Genomic DNA, 22971 nt, shown 5'->3' on the forward strand with positions numbered 1-22971 from the left:
TTTGTTCTTGGCCATGTTGCCAGATTTTAGTAAAGAAAATATTTTTTATTGCAATAAAATTAAAGGAAGCGTTGATTGAAAGGAAGGTGTTCACTGCAATAAAGGGTTAACAAATAGTTTTATTATTGAAATATAGTCAACAGTGTCAACACATTATTATTCTTTTTTTTTATTCGAAAAATAACCATGAATTTAATTCACGTTTTCATTTTACAAATTTATACTGCATAGTTTTTCTATGCGGAATAAAACAAAATCCTTCTATAGCACCACATCTCAAATGGAATAATTGAGATGTGGTGCTATAGGATTTTGAAAATACCATGAACACAACGAGTTACAAGTGCAGAAGTGTTAAGAAGGCTACAAAAGGATTGCGAGGTCATAAAGCACATCAAAACAAGAAAGCTGGAATATTTAGGCCACATTACCACATGTGCGAAATATGAAATATTAAGGCTCATATGCAAGGTAAAATCAAGGGTAAAAGATCCATAGGAAGACGAAAAATTTCCTGGCTAAAGGCCATATGGCACTATGCATTTTCTTGTATCATTTATTATATCGTTTCTGATATAGAAAGTTATTTATGTTTTCTTGTATCGTTTCTTACACGTACATTTGTGGCTTTGTGCTCTGTATGACACTATGCAAGTTCTTTTGCCGGAAATTGTATGTGATTCGGCACATGATTGGTCGAAATTTTGGCACATATAAAAATAGAACGGCAGTACCTGAGGACTGAGGACGAGGACCCCAAGCCAGATGCTACTGATTATTTTTTTAAATACTGTGGTTCAAAAATGAAAGAAATAAAATGTCTCAATATTAAAACTAAATTGGAAACCACAAATTTTGAAGATATTCAACAGGCTGTAATGGAAGACAGAAATAATAAATAATTTGGTTGTAATAATTTGTTTTTTTTTTACATTTAATGTGTTTGAATGGCATGCTCTTGAAATTCTACTCTCTTATTTGGAGATATAAAATAATCTTTAAACTCATCACGAATTTTTAAAGGGGTTATGTATTGTTTTTAGTAATACATCTCCTCCTACTTTCAGTAGTTCCGATGCTATTGATCCAATCCTTGTGATTTATTGTTTTTCAATTTGGGTACTACTGTTCTAATCTTGGTTATTGTTGGTGGGCACATTTCTCTAATGTCTGCTTGATCTAATTGTATATCAAAGTTCTCCTCCAGCCGCTATTATGACAGAAGTTTTACGTTTTTGTGCACAAATTGGCGCATTTCTTGTACAAGAAACTGCAGCGGACACAAATTCTTGTATCGTTTCTGATATAAGAACTGTACGCTTGTATGACACTATCCATTTTTTTGTTATATCAGAAACGATATAAGAAATGATACAAGAAAATGCATAGTGTCATACGGCCTTAAGAAACCTAAGGTAGTGGTATAGTTGGAGCTCAGTGGATAGTAGATCTTTTCAGAGCAGCCGCCAATAAGGAACCGATAGCTATGATGTTAGCCAACCTCCAATGGGAGAAGGAACTACAAGAAGAATAAGTTTTTCTAGAAATAAAATGGAAAATTATATTAATCGGGCTTAATTGGTTTAGTATCAAACCTGTTGTATTAAACAATACCTTAATAAGTATAGGTATTTATGTTTTACAAAGTACTTTCCTTTCTAGGAGTGACTAAAATAATATTACACATTTCTAATGGATGTATTTTTCATGAATTATTGCCATAAACTTTCCGAAAATGGTGTAAAATTTAATATTTTTTTTACATCCATTATCATAGTGTTTTGTGGCATACATAGCTTACTGGCTTAGCGGCGCGGGTTCGATCCCAACACGCAAAACAAGAGACTTTTCAATTTTTAATTTAACAGCATAACAACCTGTATTTTACACAGGTTATAACAACAAACGACTTCCACAAAAAAGTCTGAAGTGATTTATAAAGTATTTAGATGAGAGACTTAGTATATTTATACCAAAAAATATAGACGCATTGATTATGCTATACGTCTATATTCTTTGTATATACTTTATACTTCACATTCTGGCAAGTGCGCCGCACTTGTTCTCCGAAAAGCTTCGCGAAGATGCCAGTTTTATCATTGCAGGTTTTACAACGTTGCAGCTAAAATCTTGAAAATTAGGAATGACGCAAATCGTAAAATAACGCGTAGTTTTTGAAAAACTAATGTTTTGCCAATAGCTATTAATATTATATTAATTTTTACAATAATATACGGCTGTGGTCATTGAATAGTGTAATATAGCTATAGAAGCTAGTAGCCGATTTTTTTAATTTTTACCACGTTTAAACAACATTTTACGTCAAAATGACGTTAATTAACAGGGGTGGACCCAGAATAGATTGATTACAATTAAAAAATCAAAATAAAATAAATCTATTTTAGAAAATGTAACAAAATGGAAATTATATACAGCTTTTTTGAATAAATGCTTTCTTAATAACGAAAATAAAGAAGTGTGTGTTAAAAATATACATTTTATTTTAAATCTATTTTATATTAAATAATAAAATAATGATAGAGTAACGATTATTATTTGGTCATTATTGTCAATACAACTGCGCAATCTTCATTTATAGATAGCACTAATCTCCTCATGTTATATTTAACAAGCTCCTCCCATGCCTGCTCAATTGCTTCCCATATTCAATTCTATTCCGTGGCCTAAGGTTTCTTTCATTTAATTTCTTTGTCAACTCTGCCCACACATTTTCGATGGCGTTAAGGTATGGACTCCGGGAAGGTCAAGGAAGAACATTAACATGAGTTTCTTCCAATCATTCTCGAACAATTCTACTCGTGCATGTGAACCGGGCAATTATCATGTTGATAGATGAAGTTGTTATTGGGGAATTTCTGGATCGCTGCTGGCAATATTATGTTCTCAAGAATATGTTTGTAATATAATCCTGTTTATTTTTCTTCTCTGTGAGAACAAATGCCCGAACCTTCAGAACTCATCCATCCTCAAACGTTGACCGAGATCCTCCATTATTTCTTAAATGATGAGTATACCGTTCATAAAACCTACGATTTCTCGGCCTATAAACTCTTATTCGACCATTGCTATATAATTATACGATTGCTATATATAAACGGTTGCCGGTTATCCAAAAAGTTTCAAAAATCCAAGAAAGGAAATCCGCTAATTAATAATATTAACTAAATAAACAAAATTTAGAAGAAATAAAATATTTAATAAATTTAAATTTCATACTCAATTATTGCTTGAGAAGTTCTAGAGCTTCTGACGGGTTGACCGGAGAACTAGAACTTACCGCTTGCTATAATATAGAGTAAAAAATACATAAAAAAAAAAAAAAAAAAAAAAAAAAAAAAAATAATAATGGATAGCGATGATGACTACACCTCAGAAGACAATAAAAAAAGAAGTCGAAAGGAAGATGATGAAGATATTTTCAACAAGAGCAAGAAACTTACCAGAACACCAACCAAACAACAGAAAGATGAAAACAAAATAGATCAGCTTTTAAAAATGATGCAAAATTTAACAGATCAAACAAAACATCTAACAACGGAGGTAAAAGGAATAAAAGAAGAACAACGAGAATATAGAAATGACCTCAGAGAATTAAAAAAAGAAATAAATGAATTCAAACAAAGTAACCAACAACTAAAAAAGGAAAATGATGAAATGAAGCAGGAACTAAAGATAGTGAAAATGAAGGTAGAACAGCTCGAGAAAGAGAGAAAGGCTAACAATGTTATTGTCCAGGGTCTACCGATGGATACAAATAACCCAAATGTAGTCAACGAGATTATGGCAAATTTCGTGGAAAAAGAATTAGGCATTAAAGTAGAAATAGAAGATGCTTATAAAATAGGCGACAAAACATGTCTTGTAAAACTAAAAAACAGAAATGAAAAAATTAAAATCATGAAGAACAAAAACAAACTAAGGGCATCAAAGCCAGAAATATACATCAATAACGATCTAACGCAAGAAGAGATGAAGATCCAACAAGAAATACGGAAAATTGCAAAATTTCAACAAGAAAAAGGTATGAACACCAGAGTAGGTTATCAAAAATTAAATATTGACGGGGCTATATGGAAATGGAACAAAGAGAAGAATGAACTGGAAAAGGCAAACCAAGACACGCCAAAAAACCGATAAAACAACAAATATCGTACACACAACAAAAAACGGAAACGAAAATGACAAAGGAAAAGGACATGAATAGATTAGATAAGATAAAACAGACGAGCAGGAAAAAATATAATAGAAAAATGAAAAAACGCGATGAACTAAAAATAAGTACGTGGAACATCAGAACAATGCTTGAACCAGGAAAAATGCAGGAGATTGTCTCAGAACTAGAAAGATACCAAATTGATATTGCAGTGATTCAAGAAATTAGATGGGCAGGTCAAGGAGAAATAAATAAAAAAAACTACACACTACAGTATTCGGGACATGGAAAACAAGGTCAATATGGAGTTGCTTTCATAATTATGGGAAAAATAAAAAATAACATTATGCAATTTAAACCAATAAATGAACGTATGGCTTACCTGAGAATTAACGCCAAACCATTTAATATATCAATCATAAACGTATATGCTCCAACTGAAAGTGCTGCTGCGGAGGAAAAAGACAAAATGTATGAGGAACTTGAACGAGAAATGGAGAATTTACCTAGAGAAGACACAATACTGGTAATGGGAGATTTTAACGCCCAAGTAGGTAAGGAAGACTACATTAACCAAGTAGCAGGTAAACACACATTACACGAAAAAACAAATGACAATGGTCAAAGATTATGTAACCTAGCAGCTAGTACCAATATGATTATCATTAGTACAAATTTCGAACATCCTAAATACCATAAAGTAACATGGATTTCCCCAGACCAAAAAACATGGTCCCAAATAGACCATATTCTGATTACAAGAAGGAAACAAACATCGGTTACGGACGTGAGAACTTACAGAGGTGCGCATGCAGACACAGATCATTTTATGGTGACTGCAAAGGTAAAACAAAAAGTCAAAAGAACTCTAAAAAACACGACAATGAAAGACAAATGGTACGTAGAAAAACTGAATGCTCCAGACATAAGGAATAAGTATGCTGATGACATGAACAAAAAACTAAAGGAACAGTGTAAATATACAAAGGATATAGAAACAGAATGGAGAAATTTAAAAAAATGTATAAATGAAACAGCGGATGTACACATAGGAATAAAAAGAAACAAAAAAAAACAAGAATGGTATAATGAAGAATGCCATAACATGCTAAAAAAGAAGATAGAAATTAGACAAATGTGGATAAGAACAAATAGACAGGATTATAGGGAAGAATACAATAGAATAAGGAATGAATGTAAGAAAAAAATAAGGAAAATTAAACGTGCCTGGTTAGATGATAAGATAAAAGAAATAGAAAAAGAAAGTAAGAACAGAAACACAAAAGCATTTTATAAGAAAATTAGCGAGCAAAACAAAACTTTTAAAGGAAAGATAAAAGGCATAAAAGATAAAAATGGAAAAGTATCAGAAAATGATGAAGAGTATAAAGAAATTTGGACTCACTATTTTAAAGAATTATTAACAGAGCAAGAAGATCAAGACCTAAATGAAAACGTAGAAGAAGAGACAATGATGTTAGGAAACCAGCTAGAAAGACCAACAAAAGAGGAAGTTGAGGAAATTATAAATAGCAGCCGTAATGGTAAATCTTCAGGATCAGACGGGATCAATATGGAACTTATAAAATATGGTGGTGAAGAATTAAAAGAAAAACTGTACAATTTAATAAAAGACATATGGGACGAAGAAAAAATGCCGGAAGAATGGAACAAAGGACAAATTATCACGATTCATAAAAAAGGAGACCAACAAATGTGTAATAACTACAGAGGACTGACGCTATTAAACACAGCATATAAAATTATGTCGACCTTAATACATCGAAGACTGACCAACGCTATGACGAATATCATAGGACACTATCAATGCGGATTTATTAAGGGAAAGTCTACAACAGATGCCATACATACAGTTAAACAAATTATGGAAAAAGCTCATGGATATAAAATAGAAATTGAACTGCTTTTTATAGATTTTCAGCAAGCATTTGATACAATAAAAAGATCAAAATTAATGGTAGCTCTGAAAGAAATGGGAATACAAAACAAATTAAGACGATTAATAAAAATGACAATGAGTAGAACTGTAGTGAGTATAAAAACTCAAGTAGGAGACACAGAAGAATTTGTCATAAATAAAGGGGTTAGACAAGGAGATTCGTTATCAGCAACCCTGTTTAATCTTGCCCTGGAATACATCGTCAGGAAAATAAACAAAGGTACCCTTAGAACTAGAGAAGGACAAATAATAGCATACGCTGACGATATTGTGCTAATAACAAAAAATAGAAAAACAATGGAAAAAATGTTAAATGAAATGGTAACAGAAGGAAAAGTAATGGGATTAAAAATAAACCAAGATAAAACAAAAATAATGAGATTTGATAAAAACTTCGAAAACAAAAAGGTTAGACTAGGCGAATACATTTTTGAAGAAGTCGAAAAATTTAAGTACTTGGGAATATTAATAACAAACAATGGAGAAAGAGAAACAGAAATCAAAGAAAGGATTATTACAGCAAATAAGACCTTCCATGCAAATAAGAAATTACTAAAAAATAAACTATTGAGTAAGAAATCGAAAATGAAGGTATACAAAACAATAATTCGACCGACGATGATGTATGCAGCCGAAACCCTCAGCATGACAAAAAAACAAGAGGAAAACCTTAGAATACAAGAAAGAAAAATACTAAGAGCAATACTGGGACCAATAAAAATAAATGAAAATGAATTTAGACAAAGAACGAACCTTGAGCTACTGGAAGAAATTAAGGAAGATATAGTGTGTAAAATAAAACAACAAAGAGCAAAATGGCTAGGACACGTATGGAGATCAGGATCAACTACGACGATATTCTCAATATTGGAATGGACACCAGCTGGCAAAAGAAGACGTGGAAGACCAAGATCTACATGGTTACAAGAAGTTGTAAATGATCTCAACAAGGCGGGCATACGACAGTGGAAAGGAAAAACCAGAGATAGGACACAATGGAGAAAAATAACTGAGAAAATTAAATAAGGAACATGAGGACTGATCTACCTCAAAACATAGATCTAGAGAGCGTAAGCGGCGTAACCCCTAAAGGGGTGTTTAGCCACATATATATATATATAAACACTTTTATCGGAAAATGCAACATTAGACCAAAATTTGTCTTCACGTTTTATAAACTCATTACAAAATGCAACTCGTCTCCTCTTGTGATCCTCAGTCAAAATATCCATATCAATTCACTTGCTTTAATCTTTCTACGTGCAGTACGAATGGTGCCCGGAAATTCAGTCTCTTTGCTAGCTTTTCGAGTTGTGGCAAAAAGAGCTTCGCTCAGATAATTTACTACCACCTGATTTTGTTGCTCTGTGATTTTCTGCCCTCTTGAATCACCCAACTGTACTATAGAGTGAAAATGATGCCATATTTGTTTTATTTTCCATACACACATATGGCTCCCACTCAAATCTACAGCAGATTTGCCTTAGTGACAAACCTTCTTTGAGTTTGGCAGTTGCTGTTGTTTTTGCGCGTCATTGAAATGCATTTTAGGCATTTTGGACGCGTTTAATACCTTTTTTTTTATTTTTCAATACGCGTGAAATTTTTAACAAGCAGTTTGACATTTAGCAAATCTGTGCGACACTGCGATTTTACAGTATTATGGCGGCAGCACATTTCGCTGTATTCGCCCAAATAGTATTTGTTATTAAAATGGACGTGGACGTATTGACAAAATATCAAAGCGTAATAGGTACGATAGTTGTATATAAACACACAAAATTGTCGAATTTATGGTTCAAGAATAACGAGAATTCCAATAAAGTTAGGTTAAGATAAACAGCGAGACAAACCCGTAGACATATAGTACAAATAGACTGAACTGAGCGTTGCTATACAGCCGCCCCCACTACGAATGTGACGCAATGCAGTCCGTGCATCTCTTTCTAATTTGCAGGGTCTATCGACCACGTGACCTAAATGACCAATGAGAAGGTCACGTGGTCGATAAACCCGGCCTATTAGAAAGAGATGCACAGACTACATTGCGTTACTTTTCTCTGTCGCACTGGGAGAACGGGCCAGGGCTGCCAGGTCTAGGGATTTATCCCGAATCTAGGGATATTTTAGTATAAAAGGGACAAAGGGATTTTTTTGATATTTAGTGTATAATCTAGGGATTTTTGACCGGCTCAAATATTTACCTACATAGGCCTATTGTAATAACATTTTCTTTAATTCAGGTATAAAACCACTTCGTATTAACAGTATTAAATAAGCGAACTTTCATTACAAATAATTAAGCTACCAGTAAACTACTTGTATTGAGGATTTTATTATCAGATGTCGCCAACTGTCCACGTTCTGGGAATCTTCATTTTATGCTACCAAATAGATTTCTGCTAAAAATAGATTCCTATATATTTTCAGAAAGGAGAAGCAAATTCTGGAGCAGGAATTAGGGGATTTACAAAAATCTTAAGTTTTATAAAATAAATAATTAGGGGATTTACAGTAGGAATCGGGTGAATTACAGGATTCGTGGGAATTCGTATTTTGTATTAATTAGATTAAGTGAATAATACATAAGAATATAATAAATAGAATATTCAAAGCCAAAAATAAGTACGTTATTCTGTTTTTGTTAAATTTATTCAAATCATCGCTATTGTACCGTATAAAAATTTAATGTTTTTGAAACAAAGGAATAAACAACAATTATTTTTTTATATCCATGTTATTATATTAGGCAACCATCAATACATCCCATCATTTTATTCAGAATTAGGCAACCATATATACATTTATTTCAATCGAGGGATTTCTAGGGATATTTTAATGTTCAATCTAGGGAGAACAAAAATTTTCACCTGGCAACCCTGGAACGGGCTGGTATGGCAACGATCAGTCTGTGTTGTATTACGTATTATGTTATGTCTATTGACAATCCACCGGTGCGACCGAAGTGTGGGGTGGGTAGTCGACTTTTTCGTGTCCTTTGAAGTGTGTCAAAAAACAGACAAGATGACAGATAGGCGTATTTGCTTTTGCATACGAATAAAGCAAATAATTTACGACTGTACTCTCCACACTTCGTCTTGTGCGGCTGAATATGGCGCATAAGTGTGGGTCCGCCATCACAATGTAAAAATGAAGATACATATAAGCCTTTCAAACGAATAAAAAATTCACATGCTTTCATCATAAGTGGCTCGACAATCCGTTGTGGATCTTGGCCTGCTCACAAAGAAGTCGCCACTCCCGTCGATTTCTGCCAACTTCCCTGCATCTTCTGACCCTTAGAATCTGTAGGTCTTCTTCCACATCATCAATCAATCTCCTTCGTGGTCGTCCTCTGCTTCTTGTGCCCTCTGGTTTTGAAAATGTTAATCTCTTCGTGTATTTGTGATCTGACATCCTAGCAATGTGTCCAGCCCATCTAAGTCTGCACCTTAACGAATTTCACAATATCTGGATCGGTGTATAACTGACATAGTTCAAAGTTGTATCTTCGACGCCATAGCCCATTTTCATTTACGGCCCCAAAAATCTTTCTAAGAATTTTTCTTTAAAAAATACCAAGAAGTCTTTCATTATTTTGAGATAAGGTCCACCTTTCGGTCCCATATATCAAAACCGGTCTTATTAAGGTCTTGTATATATTGAGCTTTATTGTACGTTTTATATTTTTATTTTTTAAATAAAATCCACAAGGAAAATAAATTCCTGCAGCTGGCTGTATACCATGTATCACAAAAAGAGGTTTAAATCTTTGTATGTAGATATATTTTATTTTTAAATATACCTACATACAAAGATTTAAACCTCTTTTTATTTTTTAAATGTTTCGCCGGTAGACACGCCGGCGTGTCCCCCTGTCTTAGACCATTATTAATGTCAAAGAACGTAGAGTTTTCTCCTTCAATTTTAACGCATGAGCTTACGTTTTGCATTGTTAGTTGGCTCAACTTAGGTGGGATCCCAAAGTCTATCTGCATTATATAATGTAGTTCTTTTCACATTGTCATAAGTTGCTTTGAACTCGACGAAGAGATGGTGTGTATCTATGTTATATTCTAGTGACTTTACTAGAATCTGCCTATGTGCTTGAATTTTATGTGTAGTTGACTTTCCAGCAGTAAATCCGCATTGATATCGACCAACAATATCCTTTGTAAAATGTTTAGGATTTTCAAACAATAAATTGCCGAAGATTTTATACGCAGATGCTAACAGAGTAATGCCTCTATATTTCTTACACTCCAGTTGATCACACTTTTTATGCAACAGACATTATTCCCTTTAGTCACTCTTCTGGTAGCAATTCATTTTGCCATATAAGTACTATTAGTTTATGGATTGGTGCAAAAAGTTGATTACCACCTTTTTTATACATTTCCGAACAGATTTCATCGATTTCTGGGGCTTTATTTTCGAGTTTTAGGACGGCATTTGACATTTCTTCTGTTGTTGAGTCTTCACTGTGTAGTTGACGTTGTAAATTTTGTTGATTTTCAATGTTGTAACCTCTTTCACATTCGCATGCTTTGTTTTATTTAAATTTAAAGATTCCTGTAAACCAATAAAGCTTGTTTATCAAAGCTAAACTAGACAAATAATTATTAATCCCAGAGAAACAATATGGATACATGAATCAATAAAATTTTTAAGCATATGATAAGCTTTACATAAACTATAAACTCGGATTTGGAAGTAAAAAATACTTCACATGAGTTTTATTAAATCTGTTGACAGTCTGCATACAGGTCTGTCCTTCAAAATAAAGAAAAATATCCATCAATATTTTTCTTAAACTATTAAAATCTTACATCACTAATATATCGGATTAGGATTTACTATTTTTATTGGGAATAAGCCAAATTTTACTTTAAAATAAGTTTATTTGCCGTTTAGGCTTCCACTTCGAAAATCGTTCTCAAGCCTTACAACAATATCAGAAAGTTAACAATCAACAAGCTTTTCTATAAAAACTGTTATTCAACATGGAAGTACCTTCGTACACTCCATTATATATTATGCTCTACAGATCTTATGTTGTGATCACAATTACAGTCACAAGAACCTTTATGCTATAGTATCATTATTTACAAAGCTCAACAGGTCTTGAAGGCTAAAGATACAATATACCACTTATACATTTCAAAACTTGTATCAACTGCTACCCGGGGTGGCTTATTGTCAAATTATGCTCCTTGCCTACTAAGTTGGCTTACTATTCTCCTCCATTCATCCTTGTTTGTTGCTCTTGCTTCCCAACCATCAATTCCCTCTTTTCTGAGACCTTCAAGCCCACTTTCAAATAATCGGAGTCACCATTTCCTTCTTTTCGTGATTATGCCCCGTTTTTGGCATCCTTTTCCTTTCCATTCTCATCATGTGTCCCATCCATTTCACTCTGTGATTTTAAAGCAACTTATGCTTGATTCGTTATACAGTTCCTGTAATACCCTGTTTGTTTGTCACACCCAACTCTCCATATAGAGCTCTGAGAATTTTTCTTTAAAATTTCTGCATATTTGCTTTTCTCATTGTCCATACTTCACTACCTATGTCACTGTGGATTACTGTTGTATATATCCTTTTGTTTTTCTAGATACATATTTGGAATTTATCAGTGGTTATAGGCTTCCCATTTTTTATTTCCCTTTGCCATTCAATTCCCAGTAGTCCTGACTTTTCTCTTTTATAATAACCCACAGATAAGTAAAATGGAGCACTCTCTCGCAATTATATAATCCCTATGATACTATAGTATCATATGATCCCAAAATGGCATCAAACATCCTACAGGATTGCTTAGAAAACTTTCAAACATGCTTTCACAAAATTAGAATGAAGTAAACTTCACTCATTGATATTCTGGATATCTCCACAAAATAGATACACTTATGGACAGTAGATTAACAGTGACATGTAATAAAAAAAAAAAGAAATAAATCTTAAAACGAAATAACCATACCAGTTATTTTGCAAAATTTAAGTTTATATATTATATATATATATATATATATATATATATATATATATATATATATATATATATATATATATATATATATATATATATAACCAAACCAATTTGTAGTTATGTACCTAATCGAAATTTGTGGTTGTACTAGCAAATCCAATACAACCATTATTTAGAGATAGTTTAAGATCTTTAGTATCAATGTTATGACAAACTAGAAAATCACAATAAAGACAAGTAAAAAATCACTTCCACAGAATAAATTTAATTTTTTTACTTTTTTCCCAAAAATGCAGGTCAATTTTTGTTAAAGTCCTCTGAATTTTTGAAGGTGATTCCAAATCTAGCTTTCACTATAGTACTTTGGTAGAATAGTCTCAGTTACAGGTATATAATTCACTATGTTCCCTTCAATCTTACTAATAATCCCTGGAATTTCAAGTCTGTTCTTAAACTTAATTATTAAAACAATGTGAACACATTGTCAATTTCACTGCTAGTGTATCAGTAATTTTCATGTATTCACTTATTCTTCTTTTTAAACCCCTTACAATCATGGTACCAGTTCAGTCTTTGAATTGTAAGATATAAGAATTACATTTTGAGGTCAAGCACCCATTACAACTGCTTTTAAACTAATCCCAGGCAGATCACCTTGTGAGCAAATCCCCCTGCATTTACACTAGACTCAAATGAGTAAAATTGGTTCCAGACTATAGTTTTAAAAAGGTTGTAACATGGCCGCTGAACCTTAGTTGTTCAGTATCTCACCATACTTATCATTAGATAGATTTCTTCTTTGGCAGCAATTACATTTTTTTCAATAAGCATCTCTGATCTGGTAAAAAAACAAGCAGTTTAGTGGAAATGAAGGTATTACAAAAAAACAAAGACCTCAAAGGTATAACAAAACACTGGATACATAAATAACAAGCTGCCAGAGAGGTATCAAGTCAAGAAAAGGTCTATGTTCTAGAATATTTAGTTTCTCCAATGTCAAAAAAGTTCCCCCACATATCACAGAATTCCTTAAATTTAATAATTTTCTGAAGATAAATCAATTCTCCTAATAGTAGTAATGTGAATCAATAGCACCAATCTCTTGAAAAAGGTTAATCCATTTTTTAATTAAGATTATGAAAAAGATTTTTATACAAAGATATTTCAAAGAATTCTTAATTGTTCATATCTCATCTTAATTCAAATCACAGAAACCCTAAACCCTATTCATTCTACAAATTCCCAATCGTCAACATAACCACGTGTAAGCCAAACAGGGTCGTACTGATGTACGACCTATGTATCATATGATTTTTAAAAATATTTACTTTTGAAACTGTTAGTGTAAGAATTTCTTGAAATTTAATCATTATATCACAATTAAACTAAACTCTAAAAAATAACACGACCTGTAAATAACTTAACAATAACTATAACATAAATATAACACAATATAATTAATTACTATTTAACTGGGAATAAGCCACAATTAAAGGTTAAAATACGTTTATTGACGTTTCAATTTCCACTTCGGAAATCGTTCTCAAAATACAAACATTAGTAAATTTACTAATGTTTGTATTTTGAGAACGATTTCCGAAGTGGAAATTGAAACGTCAATAAACGTATTTTAACCTTTAATTGTGGCTTATTCCCAGTTAAATAGTAATTAATTTAAAATGCCACAAGAAAATAGCTTCAGAACAATACAATATAATTAACTTAAAAATCAACACGATACAATTTGAATTTGGATCTGTAACATTAGAATATGTCTCGCTTACGGTAATAAATTAATTTTTATAGCCTCTTGACGAATGAGACGGCGAATATCAACACGTGCTCATGTTTACTGATGGGAATTTGGTAAACGAATATACTTTATACTTGTAATTCATAAGATAGTGTTCTTTGTTGATCAACCTCTAATCAGGTTGATTCAATATGTAATTTGGATGTCAATTTTTAAGTTTCATTTTTGATTGATAAAACATTTTATCATAAATAATTTCCAGCACAGGTTGTATCAAATTGTTTATTGAAATAAAACACTGTACAAAATTAGATGCTTAACACTTTATTTACAAATTAAAAGTGCCAAGCAAATAAATAAAAAAGTAACATTGTAATTATGATCTTGGCCTTTCCTTCTTTTCTTTATATAAAGCTAATAGTGACACATTAGCGACCTTAACAACCTGAAAATAAAAAAGGCACATTAACAACAATTATACAAAACAACATGAAATATAAAATATTTAATAGTAGTATAGACGAATGCAGACTTTAGTTCTTAGAATTCTTTCTTATATTGATGAAGGATTCATTTAAAACATAAATTATGGTAACATGCTTGGCTTTACTAATTTTTTAAGAGGATTGTAACTTATGTGAAATAAACTAAAATAAAAGTAGTCTAGAGGAATGCAGACTTTAGTTCTTAGAATTCTTTCTTATATCGATAAAGTATTAACTTAAAACAAATTATATATTATGGTAACATGCTTGGCTTTAGTAAATTTTGAAGAGCATTGTAACTTAGCTGAAATAATAACATTGAAATGCAAATTAACCACTAAATTGAAGTAAAATATAAATAGCTTTATGGTAGATTATCTATAAAACAGAAAATATATACCTTAAATCTAACTCCGGGAATATCTCCAACAGCATGACCTTTACGTCCAAAACCTGCAACTAGAACTTCATCGTTTTCTTCTATATGGTTTAAGCAACCATCTCTAGGTACGAAGGCTGTGATTTTTTTGCCATTTTTAATTAACTGTACCCTAACACACTTGCGAATAGCAGAATTTGGTTGTTTCGCTTCAACTCCCCTACAAAACACATTAAAATCAATTATATATACAATTAGCCAAACTGTAAATGATTTATAATAGATCTTACCCAAAGTTGATGCCTGTACGAAACGCAACGCACAGAATTTTCCTGTGATTGGAATGCAATAAGCCCATTCACGAGGAAATTCTGCCGGTTGAATTTCATGTAATCTTTTCCTGAAAATAGATGTAGCGCGCATATCAGAGTGTATAGTTGATTGAAACATCTACCCAATGGTTCAGAGCGCCTTTAATGTTGCATTGTTGTAATAATTAACATCATATACTGAAAATTTAGTATTGATGGTCTCACAATGCTATTCAAACTACAATAATTGATGTTAGATTTGAACATTTTTTCTTTTCTGTTTCATACTTTAATAACTACTATCAAACCTTAAACACAGGTACTAATCAAAATAATGAGTTAATTAAGATTTACTGCGTTAAAATTTAGTGACTATACAAATCTAACATCGTCTTAATTGAAAAACTAAAACAGTACATATAAAATGGACTTACACTTTTTCCAATACAATTCCTTTAGCATGAGAAGCACCTCCAAAAGGATTGGCCTTCCATCTAGTTCCTAAATGTGCCTTTTTATAGTCTTTATCTGCCCATCTTTGTTCACGACGGTGGTTCACATGTTTCCTAGCGGTTCTCAATCCACGGGGCTTACCTTGATAAATAAATTTATCATCAAATCTCTCATAATATTACTACAAAACAAATTTAGCAACTTCACTTAACGTATATAAGCTATCATTTTGAAAAATTATACTATAGAAAAGCCGATGATGAAGGATAAAAATATTGGTTGACAAATTTCATAAGGCGTTGCTACTACAAACACAAACTTATTTATCGAAAACGATTACAAACAGTAACGAATTAATGAAACAGAAGACTTGTTTTCGTTTAGTAATTTTAAAAAGTTTATCAAAAAACCATAGTTTTAAAATATTTCACTAAAAATGAAAAAAACTTACAGAACGACACTCACCCATGTTGACGGCTCAAAAACTTTGACCGGAAAGAAATAATAACTGTTACCAACAAAACAACTGCAATGGTTTTAGTAATCCATCAATCACTAATGCCAATATTAAAAAGTAAAACTTCAGTTGCGTATACAACCACAAATAAAAATATCAAATTTCTCTTTCGACCTCATTAATCTAAAAATCTCGTAAAATAGTTTCATTCTGCCTAGTTAACCAATTTTAATAGGATTTGGTATTGGAGTAAGATAATCTATAACTAACTATTCATGAATGCTACAGCATATATCAATCAAACTTTAGGGAAGAGTGAACTTCTAGAAAATTTTTAAGTTTTATTATAATTTCTTGAGCATTTAAATGTACCCATGATCATGATAAATGTGTATTAAAACAATTTGAGATTTATAATGATAACAATAATCATTTAAATAACTGTATAAAACTGTGAAACTTGGAAAATAAAATCATTGATTTAGTCATTACTGATTTCTACAAAATACTAATTTCATAAATTTTAAAATCTATATTATTATTTTTAATAATTTGATTTTGAATTTCAACAAATATTTTACTCTTCTTCTTTGCATAAAATTTTAATATTAATTGACAAATAAGGTTGGTACAACATACATCATGCTCTCAATCGATTAGGAAAGACAGTATTTTGACAGGAAAGCGGATTTTTTGTATATTTTTTAAGAAATGTTAGAATTTTGGCTTATGATCCGAATTTTCTGGATTTATTTTTAATCTGTAATCAAATTTTCATTCCTTTTAACATTACACCAGGAGTATAAAATATTCCTATAGGTATTTATTTCATTTTTAGTAATAATGTTCAGGTTAATGTGTTTGTTTATTTTTGTATTGCAAGAAAACAAAAATAAAAAAAAAATTAAAATTTAAAAGATAAATTCAATTTTCAGCTCTATATAAATATGGATATCAGCGATGATGATGACTTTCACTCATCTCTGGAACCTGTGGTGATAATAAATGATGAGGATGATTTGGAGGAGGTAAATAATTAGATTTTTGTTTGTTGTCTAAAAATGTTTATGCATTTTCATGATTGGATTGTGCTATATATTTTTTACCTATACGCACATTAATTTTCTAGGATTGTGGAAGTGATTCTGATCCGCTAAGAGGAGGTAATATAGAAAATGTAAGAATTATAAATTCAATTGGACCAGAGATTTCAATTATACCTGTTAGAAAGAAAAAACCACAGTTTAAGATAAGATTGTTTCAAAAAGAATTTTCTCCATCAAATGATGATATTAACAATAAAGTGCACAGCATTACTAGGTAAGGAAAATATTAGTTTTATTAAGTCATAGGGAACTTCTATTGAAAAATGTGCATCCTGATTTGTGAAAATGAATTTTTGTACATACATTAAGCATATTTTCTCCATTTGTCTGTCCTATATAAAATTAAAATTAAATTAAAAAGTTTTTCAGTAGACTTTGGTTTAGTATAATATTAATATGTATTGGCTTATTCTAATTAACATGTTCCAGTTTATTCCAATATAGCAATTCCATTTTGAATTTTATATACCTTTAACATTCTTCTATTTAATCCTAAAAACTATCCGAAATGTATAATTTCAATAAGTTTGTGTTTTTTTTTGTAACATCTTGCTTAATTGATTAAGTCCTTAGTGCTATACTTATCAAAAGCTTGCACAACTACAAGGAAGACAGGTGCAAACTTTCTTTTCTTCTAGTGACTTTTCTACTATATTATATATGGACTTGATCTATAGTTAAAAACTTACCTTTTAGAGTATATTTTAGAAGTTTCACTCAGTTGAATTTTGAAAAAAAAATCATATTTACATCTTACAAAACAAAATTGCACCTCAATTAATTCTTCGTTATAAATAACACACCTTTTTAGATCTCCAAGAGAAAAAGTGCGATTAGTGTCCCAAGATGAAGCTCAAAGTGCAGGTCAAACATATACCAAAAGAAAATCCAGTCCTTTAGAAAAATGTCCCATATGCAAAAAATTTTTCAGAAGAATGAAAACCCATTTACTAAAACATGATATTTTAACTAGAGCTCCAGAAGAAAGCCTCTATTGTAACTTGTGTCACAAAACTTTTAATACTGCAAGCAATCTCGCAATCCACATGAGAACTCATTCTGGGGAAAGACCACACACCTGTGAAATTTGCAATAAGTCATTTTCACAAAGTTGTAATCTAGTCAATCATATGAGAGTTCATACAGGTAAGTGAGTTTAAATCTATATTTTACCCAAACTGGATATTTATGATTCTTTTTCTGTTTTACCTAAGATAAGCCCATCAGAACATAACTAGACTTTTAGAAACAAATGTGATCTGTCTATATAAACCATATTTGCATTAAGTATGATTTTGTGATGTTGCTGCAGACAAGGCAGTAGTTTGGATACATTTTAGATATAGGTATTGTTCCTATAACATCAAATAGGTCAAAAATTTTGTGTTGTATTATATTGTGTTATATGAGATTTAAGAAAGTAACAAAAATAGGGAATAAGGTTAAAAATCTTTTTATAATCTAAAGTAGTTTTATTCTTATTTAAATTAGTAACCTTTAAATATTTATTTATAGTGTGCAGAATAGTCCTTGAAGAGGCCACATTTACTCTTTCTATATCGTGGCTCCTTCCAATAATCATCTATTTTGATTTTTTAATATTAATTTCCTACCATACTTGGTTATCTTTATAATTTTTTAAATAGCCTTATTAATTTCATTTTTGCCTTAGCCAGTAGTGTTGAATCATCAGCAAAAGCTAGGCATTGATGTTGCTTGCTGAAAATTGTTTCATTTCTTTCTAAATCATGCTTTCCAGAAGTAAATTGAACAAAGTGATCTGTAGTCCAACTTCTTGCCTTAGCTCTCTTTTAACTTGAAAAGTGTCTTTTATTGTAAACCATTTCACATCTTTATTTTTGGTTCTGCTTAAGGTCAGCTTTGTTAGCTTACCAAGTTACTTTTAGCTTTATTAGCTGATTTTTGTTACCAATATACTTGGAATACCCAGCTGACTCATTTAAAACTCTTTTTTCCTATTAATTCTATCATATAATAATAGTCTCCCGTTTTATACTGCTCGCGGCTTTGGGAGTATAGCAGGGTAGTCTGCTATATCTAGGGCCTACGGTATACAAGGAAGGTAACATGGCCAGTGCTACACTTCAACCGCTTATTATTACCCCTGGTTTTACCCAAGGTACTCATTTTATTCAGGCTGAGTCAACCTGGGGCCTATAGACATTTTTAAAAATGTCTAGTTGTTCTTGCCGGCGGTAGGATTCGAACTCCGGACCACCGGCATGCGAGGCAAGCATCCTACCCCTTGCTCTACGCAGGCCCTAATTCTATCATATGCCTATTTGAAATCAATGAATATTGTGTATAACTTAACAAGTAAGTGCCCAGCAAGTCAATTCTACTGACATCTTCTCTTTTTCCCAAATACACTCAATTGGACTAGTGGCTTTCGTAGTAGCTCTCCACCTGTCATATGAGAAGGATTTTTTAAAATCTGCTAACTTCACGTAAAATTAAAATTTAACTTAGTTTCTAAGTCTATATTTTAAAACTGTGCTTAACTGTATAATTTAGGAGACTGAGATGGTGTTTGTGATCTTTAGTCATACTAGAAAGAATATTTAATTTATTTGTCCTATACAGTTTAACAAACTCCTTGCATTACCAATTTCGTGCAAATCTATTATATTGTCTCGGAGAGAAACAAACTAATTAGTGTATTTTTTGTTTTCAGGTGAAAAACCCTTTAAATGTCCTCACTGTGACAGAGCATTTACGCAATCAGGTAATCTCAACAATCACATTCGTCTCCATACAGATGAAAAGCCTTTCAAATGTCATTTTTGTGACAAAGCTTTCGTTCAATCAGGAAATCTTAGTTCTCATATTAGGAATAATCATAAAGTTGTCAATGATGTCTCATTCCATTCTTTGGCTCAAGTATTGTAGTTATTTTAATATACTTTTTATATATATTTTTTAAAATGATGGTTTTACGATCAAAAGAAAATTCTTTTACCAAAACATCAAAAAATATATCTATGTTAGATATATCTATTTTACTTTGATGTAAGTTATTTCTTAACAGCTTATTGAAAATAACAGCACTTATTTTCATCTTTTACAGTTGTTGCTCACAATATATTCTATTGCAGACACTAATTACAGAGTAAACAACCCTTTAAATTTTAACTGCTATAAAAGATATGTATTAATGTAGTAGATAAGATTGTTATAAGTGGATAACATAATAATGTGACACAGCAGAGAGACTACAGAGAATTTCAGACTCATTCAATGTATACAATAAAATTTACTGAAAATAACATTCTGCTATAGGACAAGGAGAACCACTTTGGAAAGTCCACACAACAATATAATAACAGAATGGTGACCTATACAATATATGAGAAAATTACATAAAATAACTGTACAGCTGGTTCCTAAAAAAACTGATACAACTCTTAGTAAGATTTGATCATTTTGAGCAGTGTATTTGATTGGTCTGACATTATATTATATTTATTATGACAGACAAATAATAAAATAAACAAACAAACAACAATAAATTGATTACATATGTTAATTCATACATTGTAATAGTTATTAAGGTCTAAATTTTGATATTATTTTGAATTCCTGCAAAAATTAGTTTACGGATTTTAATATCAGATGTCGCTATTTGCGTCTATACAAAGCCATGTTAGAGTTGCTTCCTAAGAAAGAAAAGATTTATTTTCACTTTCAGAGCGACTGTGAATAGTTGTCTCTGAAGATCCCTATTAGAGTGAAATATGTATAAGCGGATAGATACACAGACGCACTGTACGTGAAATCAAATCTTGACTTTCTTTTTCGTTTTATTCCGATATAATCTGTACGAGTACTAGAAACCAAATTCGCTAAGGATTTTTGCTTAGTTGAGGAGACATGACATGGAATACAATTTTTAGATTCCCCATGTCTCTATTAACATCTTTATCAACGTCTGTTTTGCCTTGCAATTCTTAGAAGGCACAGATTAAAAGAATCAGAATCTTCAATTTACTTGTATATACTGATAACTTGATAACTTCCTTATATTTTTAATTGTGTACTGCATTGTATATTACACATGAATTTTATTTTCACAGAAATAAACAGAAGAAACTAAATATATTATATTTTGTTATTAAAAATGAATTATCTTCGTTATAAAAAAAATTTAGTTGATCTTAGAACCATCTTTATTTACTGATGATATTTATTTGCATATCAGAGACTGTGTCCCGGCGTAAGAGACGCAACGATAAAATTAGTTAGGTCATACATTTAAAGAAAGTAAGGAAACGTTTTTCCAACAATTAATGTGCATTTATAAACATCTGAATTATTTATCATTTCATGGTATTTAACTACCTGCATATTTGAGAATACATTATATACTTCTATACTTGATATTCCAATATTGTGATTGGTGGTTTTTATAACATAATTATATATATATATATATATATATATATATATATATATATATATATATATATATATATATATATATATATATATATATATATATATATATATAGTAAACTCTTAAATATTGGGGAAATCTGCAAGAAAGACTCTAATGAGTATCAATTGTTTCGCCGAACGTTTTCGCCAAAGAGAATTAATTTGGCTTCTTCAGGGCTGAAAGAGAATAAATTATAATTAGCTACCATATATTATCTATTAAAACATTATTGATCTTACCGTAACTTAGAATTGTAGAGTTAGAATATTAAAAAAACTTTGCTAGTAACATAGTGGTGTTTTTTGTTACTATGTGCAAAAAAAGTTTTTTTAAGGTTTTGAAATGTATGGTAGCTTTGAACTTAACGTGCAAAGGTTTACTCAAGGTTAATCGAAAAACCCAATGTAACTACATTTAAAAGGAGGTAATTCTTTGAATTGTCGGCAATAACTAAATTTTTGATTTTTAGAAAGTTTAAAAGTGAGGTTCTGTTTTAGCCAGAACGCAAGCGCTGACAAATTCAGTAGTTCTTATGAATCTTTATGTCGTTAAGGTTCATTGGTAAAAACGAATGAAATTAAATCCCAGTATAGGGAAATATTATTTTGATTTTCTTTATTTAATTATATTCTATTGTTCATGTATTATTATATCTTATTGAGATGTATCTAAGAAAAGCAAGGGAATGTTATCTTTTTTAGTTAATGAAAATTAATTATAAAGGTAGGTTAGTTGTTAATGGATATATCAGTCAAGTTAGTTATCTGTGATGTTGTATTGTTCTTTGTATCTGATTTAAGTAAGAAGTGGTATATATCGCTTAGATTCTTAATGTCACTCTTAACATTAATGGAGAAATCGTTAAGGAAAATATAAGACATTTCAATGAACTCTCTTTTAGATTTATTTTTCTCACGGTGGAGAATTGTACTGTTCGTATAGTCCATGAGATGACCAGTGGAATGGACATGTTTGGCTAATGCACAACGGTCAGGGTGAAATCGAGAATCACTTTTGTGTAGTGTAATACGTGATTTCAATAATTGAGATGTTTGACTGATGCAACAATTCCTACATCATATAATTAAATAAAGAAAATCAAAATAATATTTCCCTATACTGGGATTTAATTTCATTCGTTTTTACCAATGAACCTTAACGACATAAAGATTCATAAGAACTACTGAATTTGTCAGCGCTTGCGTTCTGGCTAAAACAGAACCTCACTTTTAAACTTTCTAAAAATCAAAAATTTAGTTATTGCCGACAATTCAAAGAATTACCTCCTTTTAAATGTAGTTACATTGGGTTTTTCGATTAACCTTGGGTAAACCTTTGCGTGTTAAGTTCAAAGCTACCATACATTTCAAAACCTTAAAAAAAACTTTTTTTACACATAGTAACAAAAAACACCAGTATGTTACTAGCAAAGTTTTTTAATATTCTAA

The 22971-nt window shown here is 31.1% G+C and overlaps 2 protein-coding genes across 2 annotated transcripts; one reads left to right on the top strand and one right to left on the bottom strand.

Annotated features, from left to right (window-relative positions):
* Window positions 1-14144: 14144 nt before the first annotated feature.
* On the bottom strand, window positions 14145-16113 carry RpS23 (ribosomal protein S23). The gene is made up of 4 exons (XM_072537797.1): window positions 15970-16113; window positions 15486-15645; window positions 14762-14960; window positions 14145-14321 (listed from the first exon to the last, which is right to left on the bottom strand). Exons 1-4 carry the CDS (start codon window positions 15971-15973, stop codon window positions 14253-14255), a joined length of 432 nt encoding a protein of 143 aa, XP_072393898.1. The 5' UTR covers window positions 15974-16113; the 3' UTR covers window positions 14145-14252.
* A 526-nt stretch (window positions 16114-16639) lies between these two features.
* Window positions 16640-21494, top strand: LOC140446867 (uncharacterized). The gene is made up of 5 exons (XM_072539442.1): window positions 16640-16780; window positions 16897-16989; window positions 17091-17281; window positions 17879-18213; window positions 19763-21494. Exons 2-5 carry the CDS (start codon window positions 16909-16911, stop codon window positions 19975-19977), a joined length of 822 nt encoding a protein of 273 aa, XP_072395543.1. The 5' UTR covers window positions 16640-16780; window positions 16897-16908; the 3' UTR covers window positions 19978-21494.
* Window positions 21495-22971: the final 1477 nt, after the last annotated feature.

The sequence above is a fragment of the Diabrotica undecimpunctata genome, chromosome 7 (assembly GCF_040954645.1).
Source record: "Diabrotica undecimpunctata isolate CICGRU chromosome 7, icDiaUnde3, whole genome shotgun sequence".
NCBI lineage: Eukaryota > Metazoa > Arthropoda > Insecta > Coleoptera > Chrysomelidae > Diabrotica > Diabrotica undecimpunctata.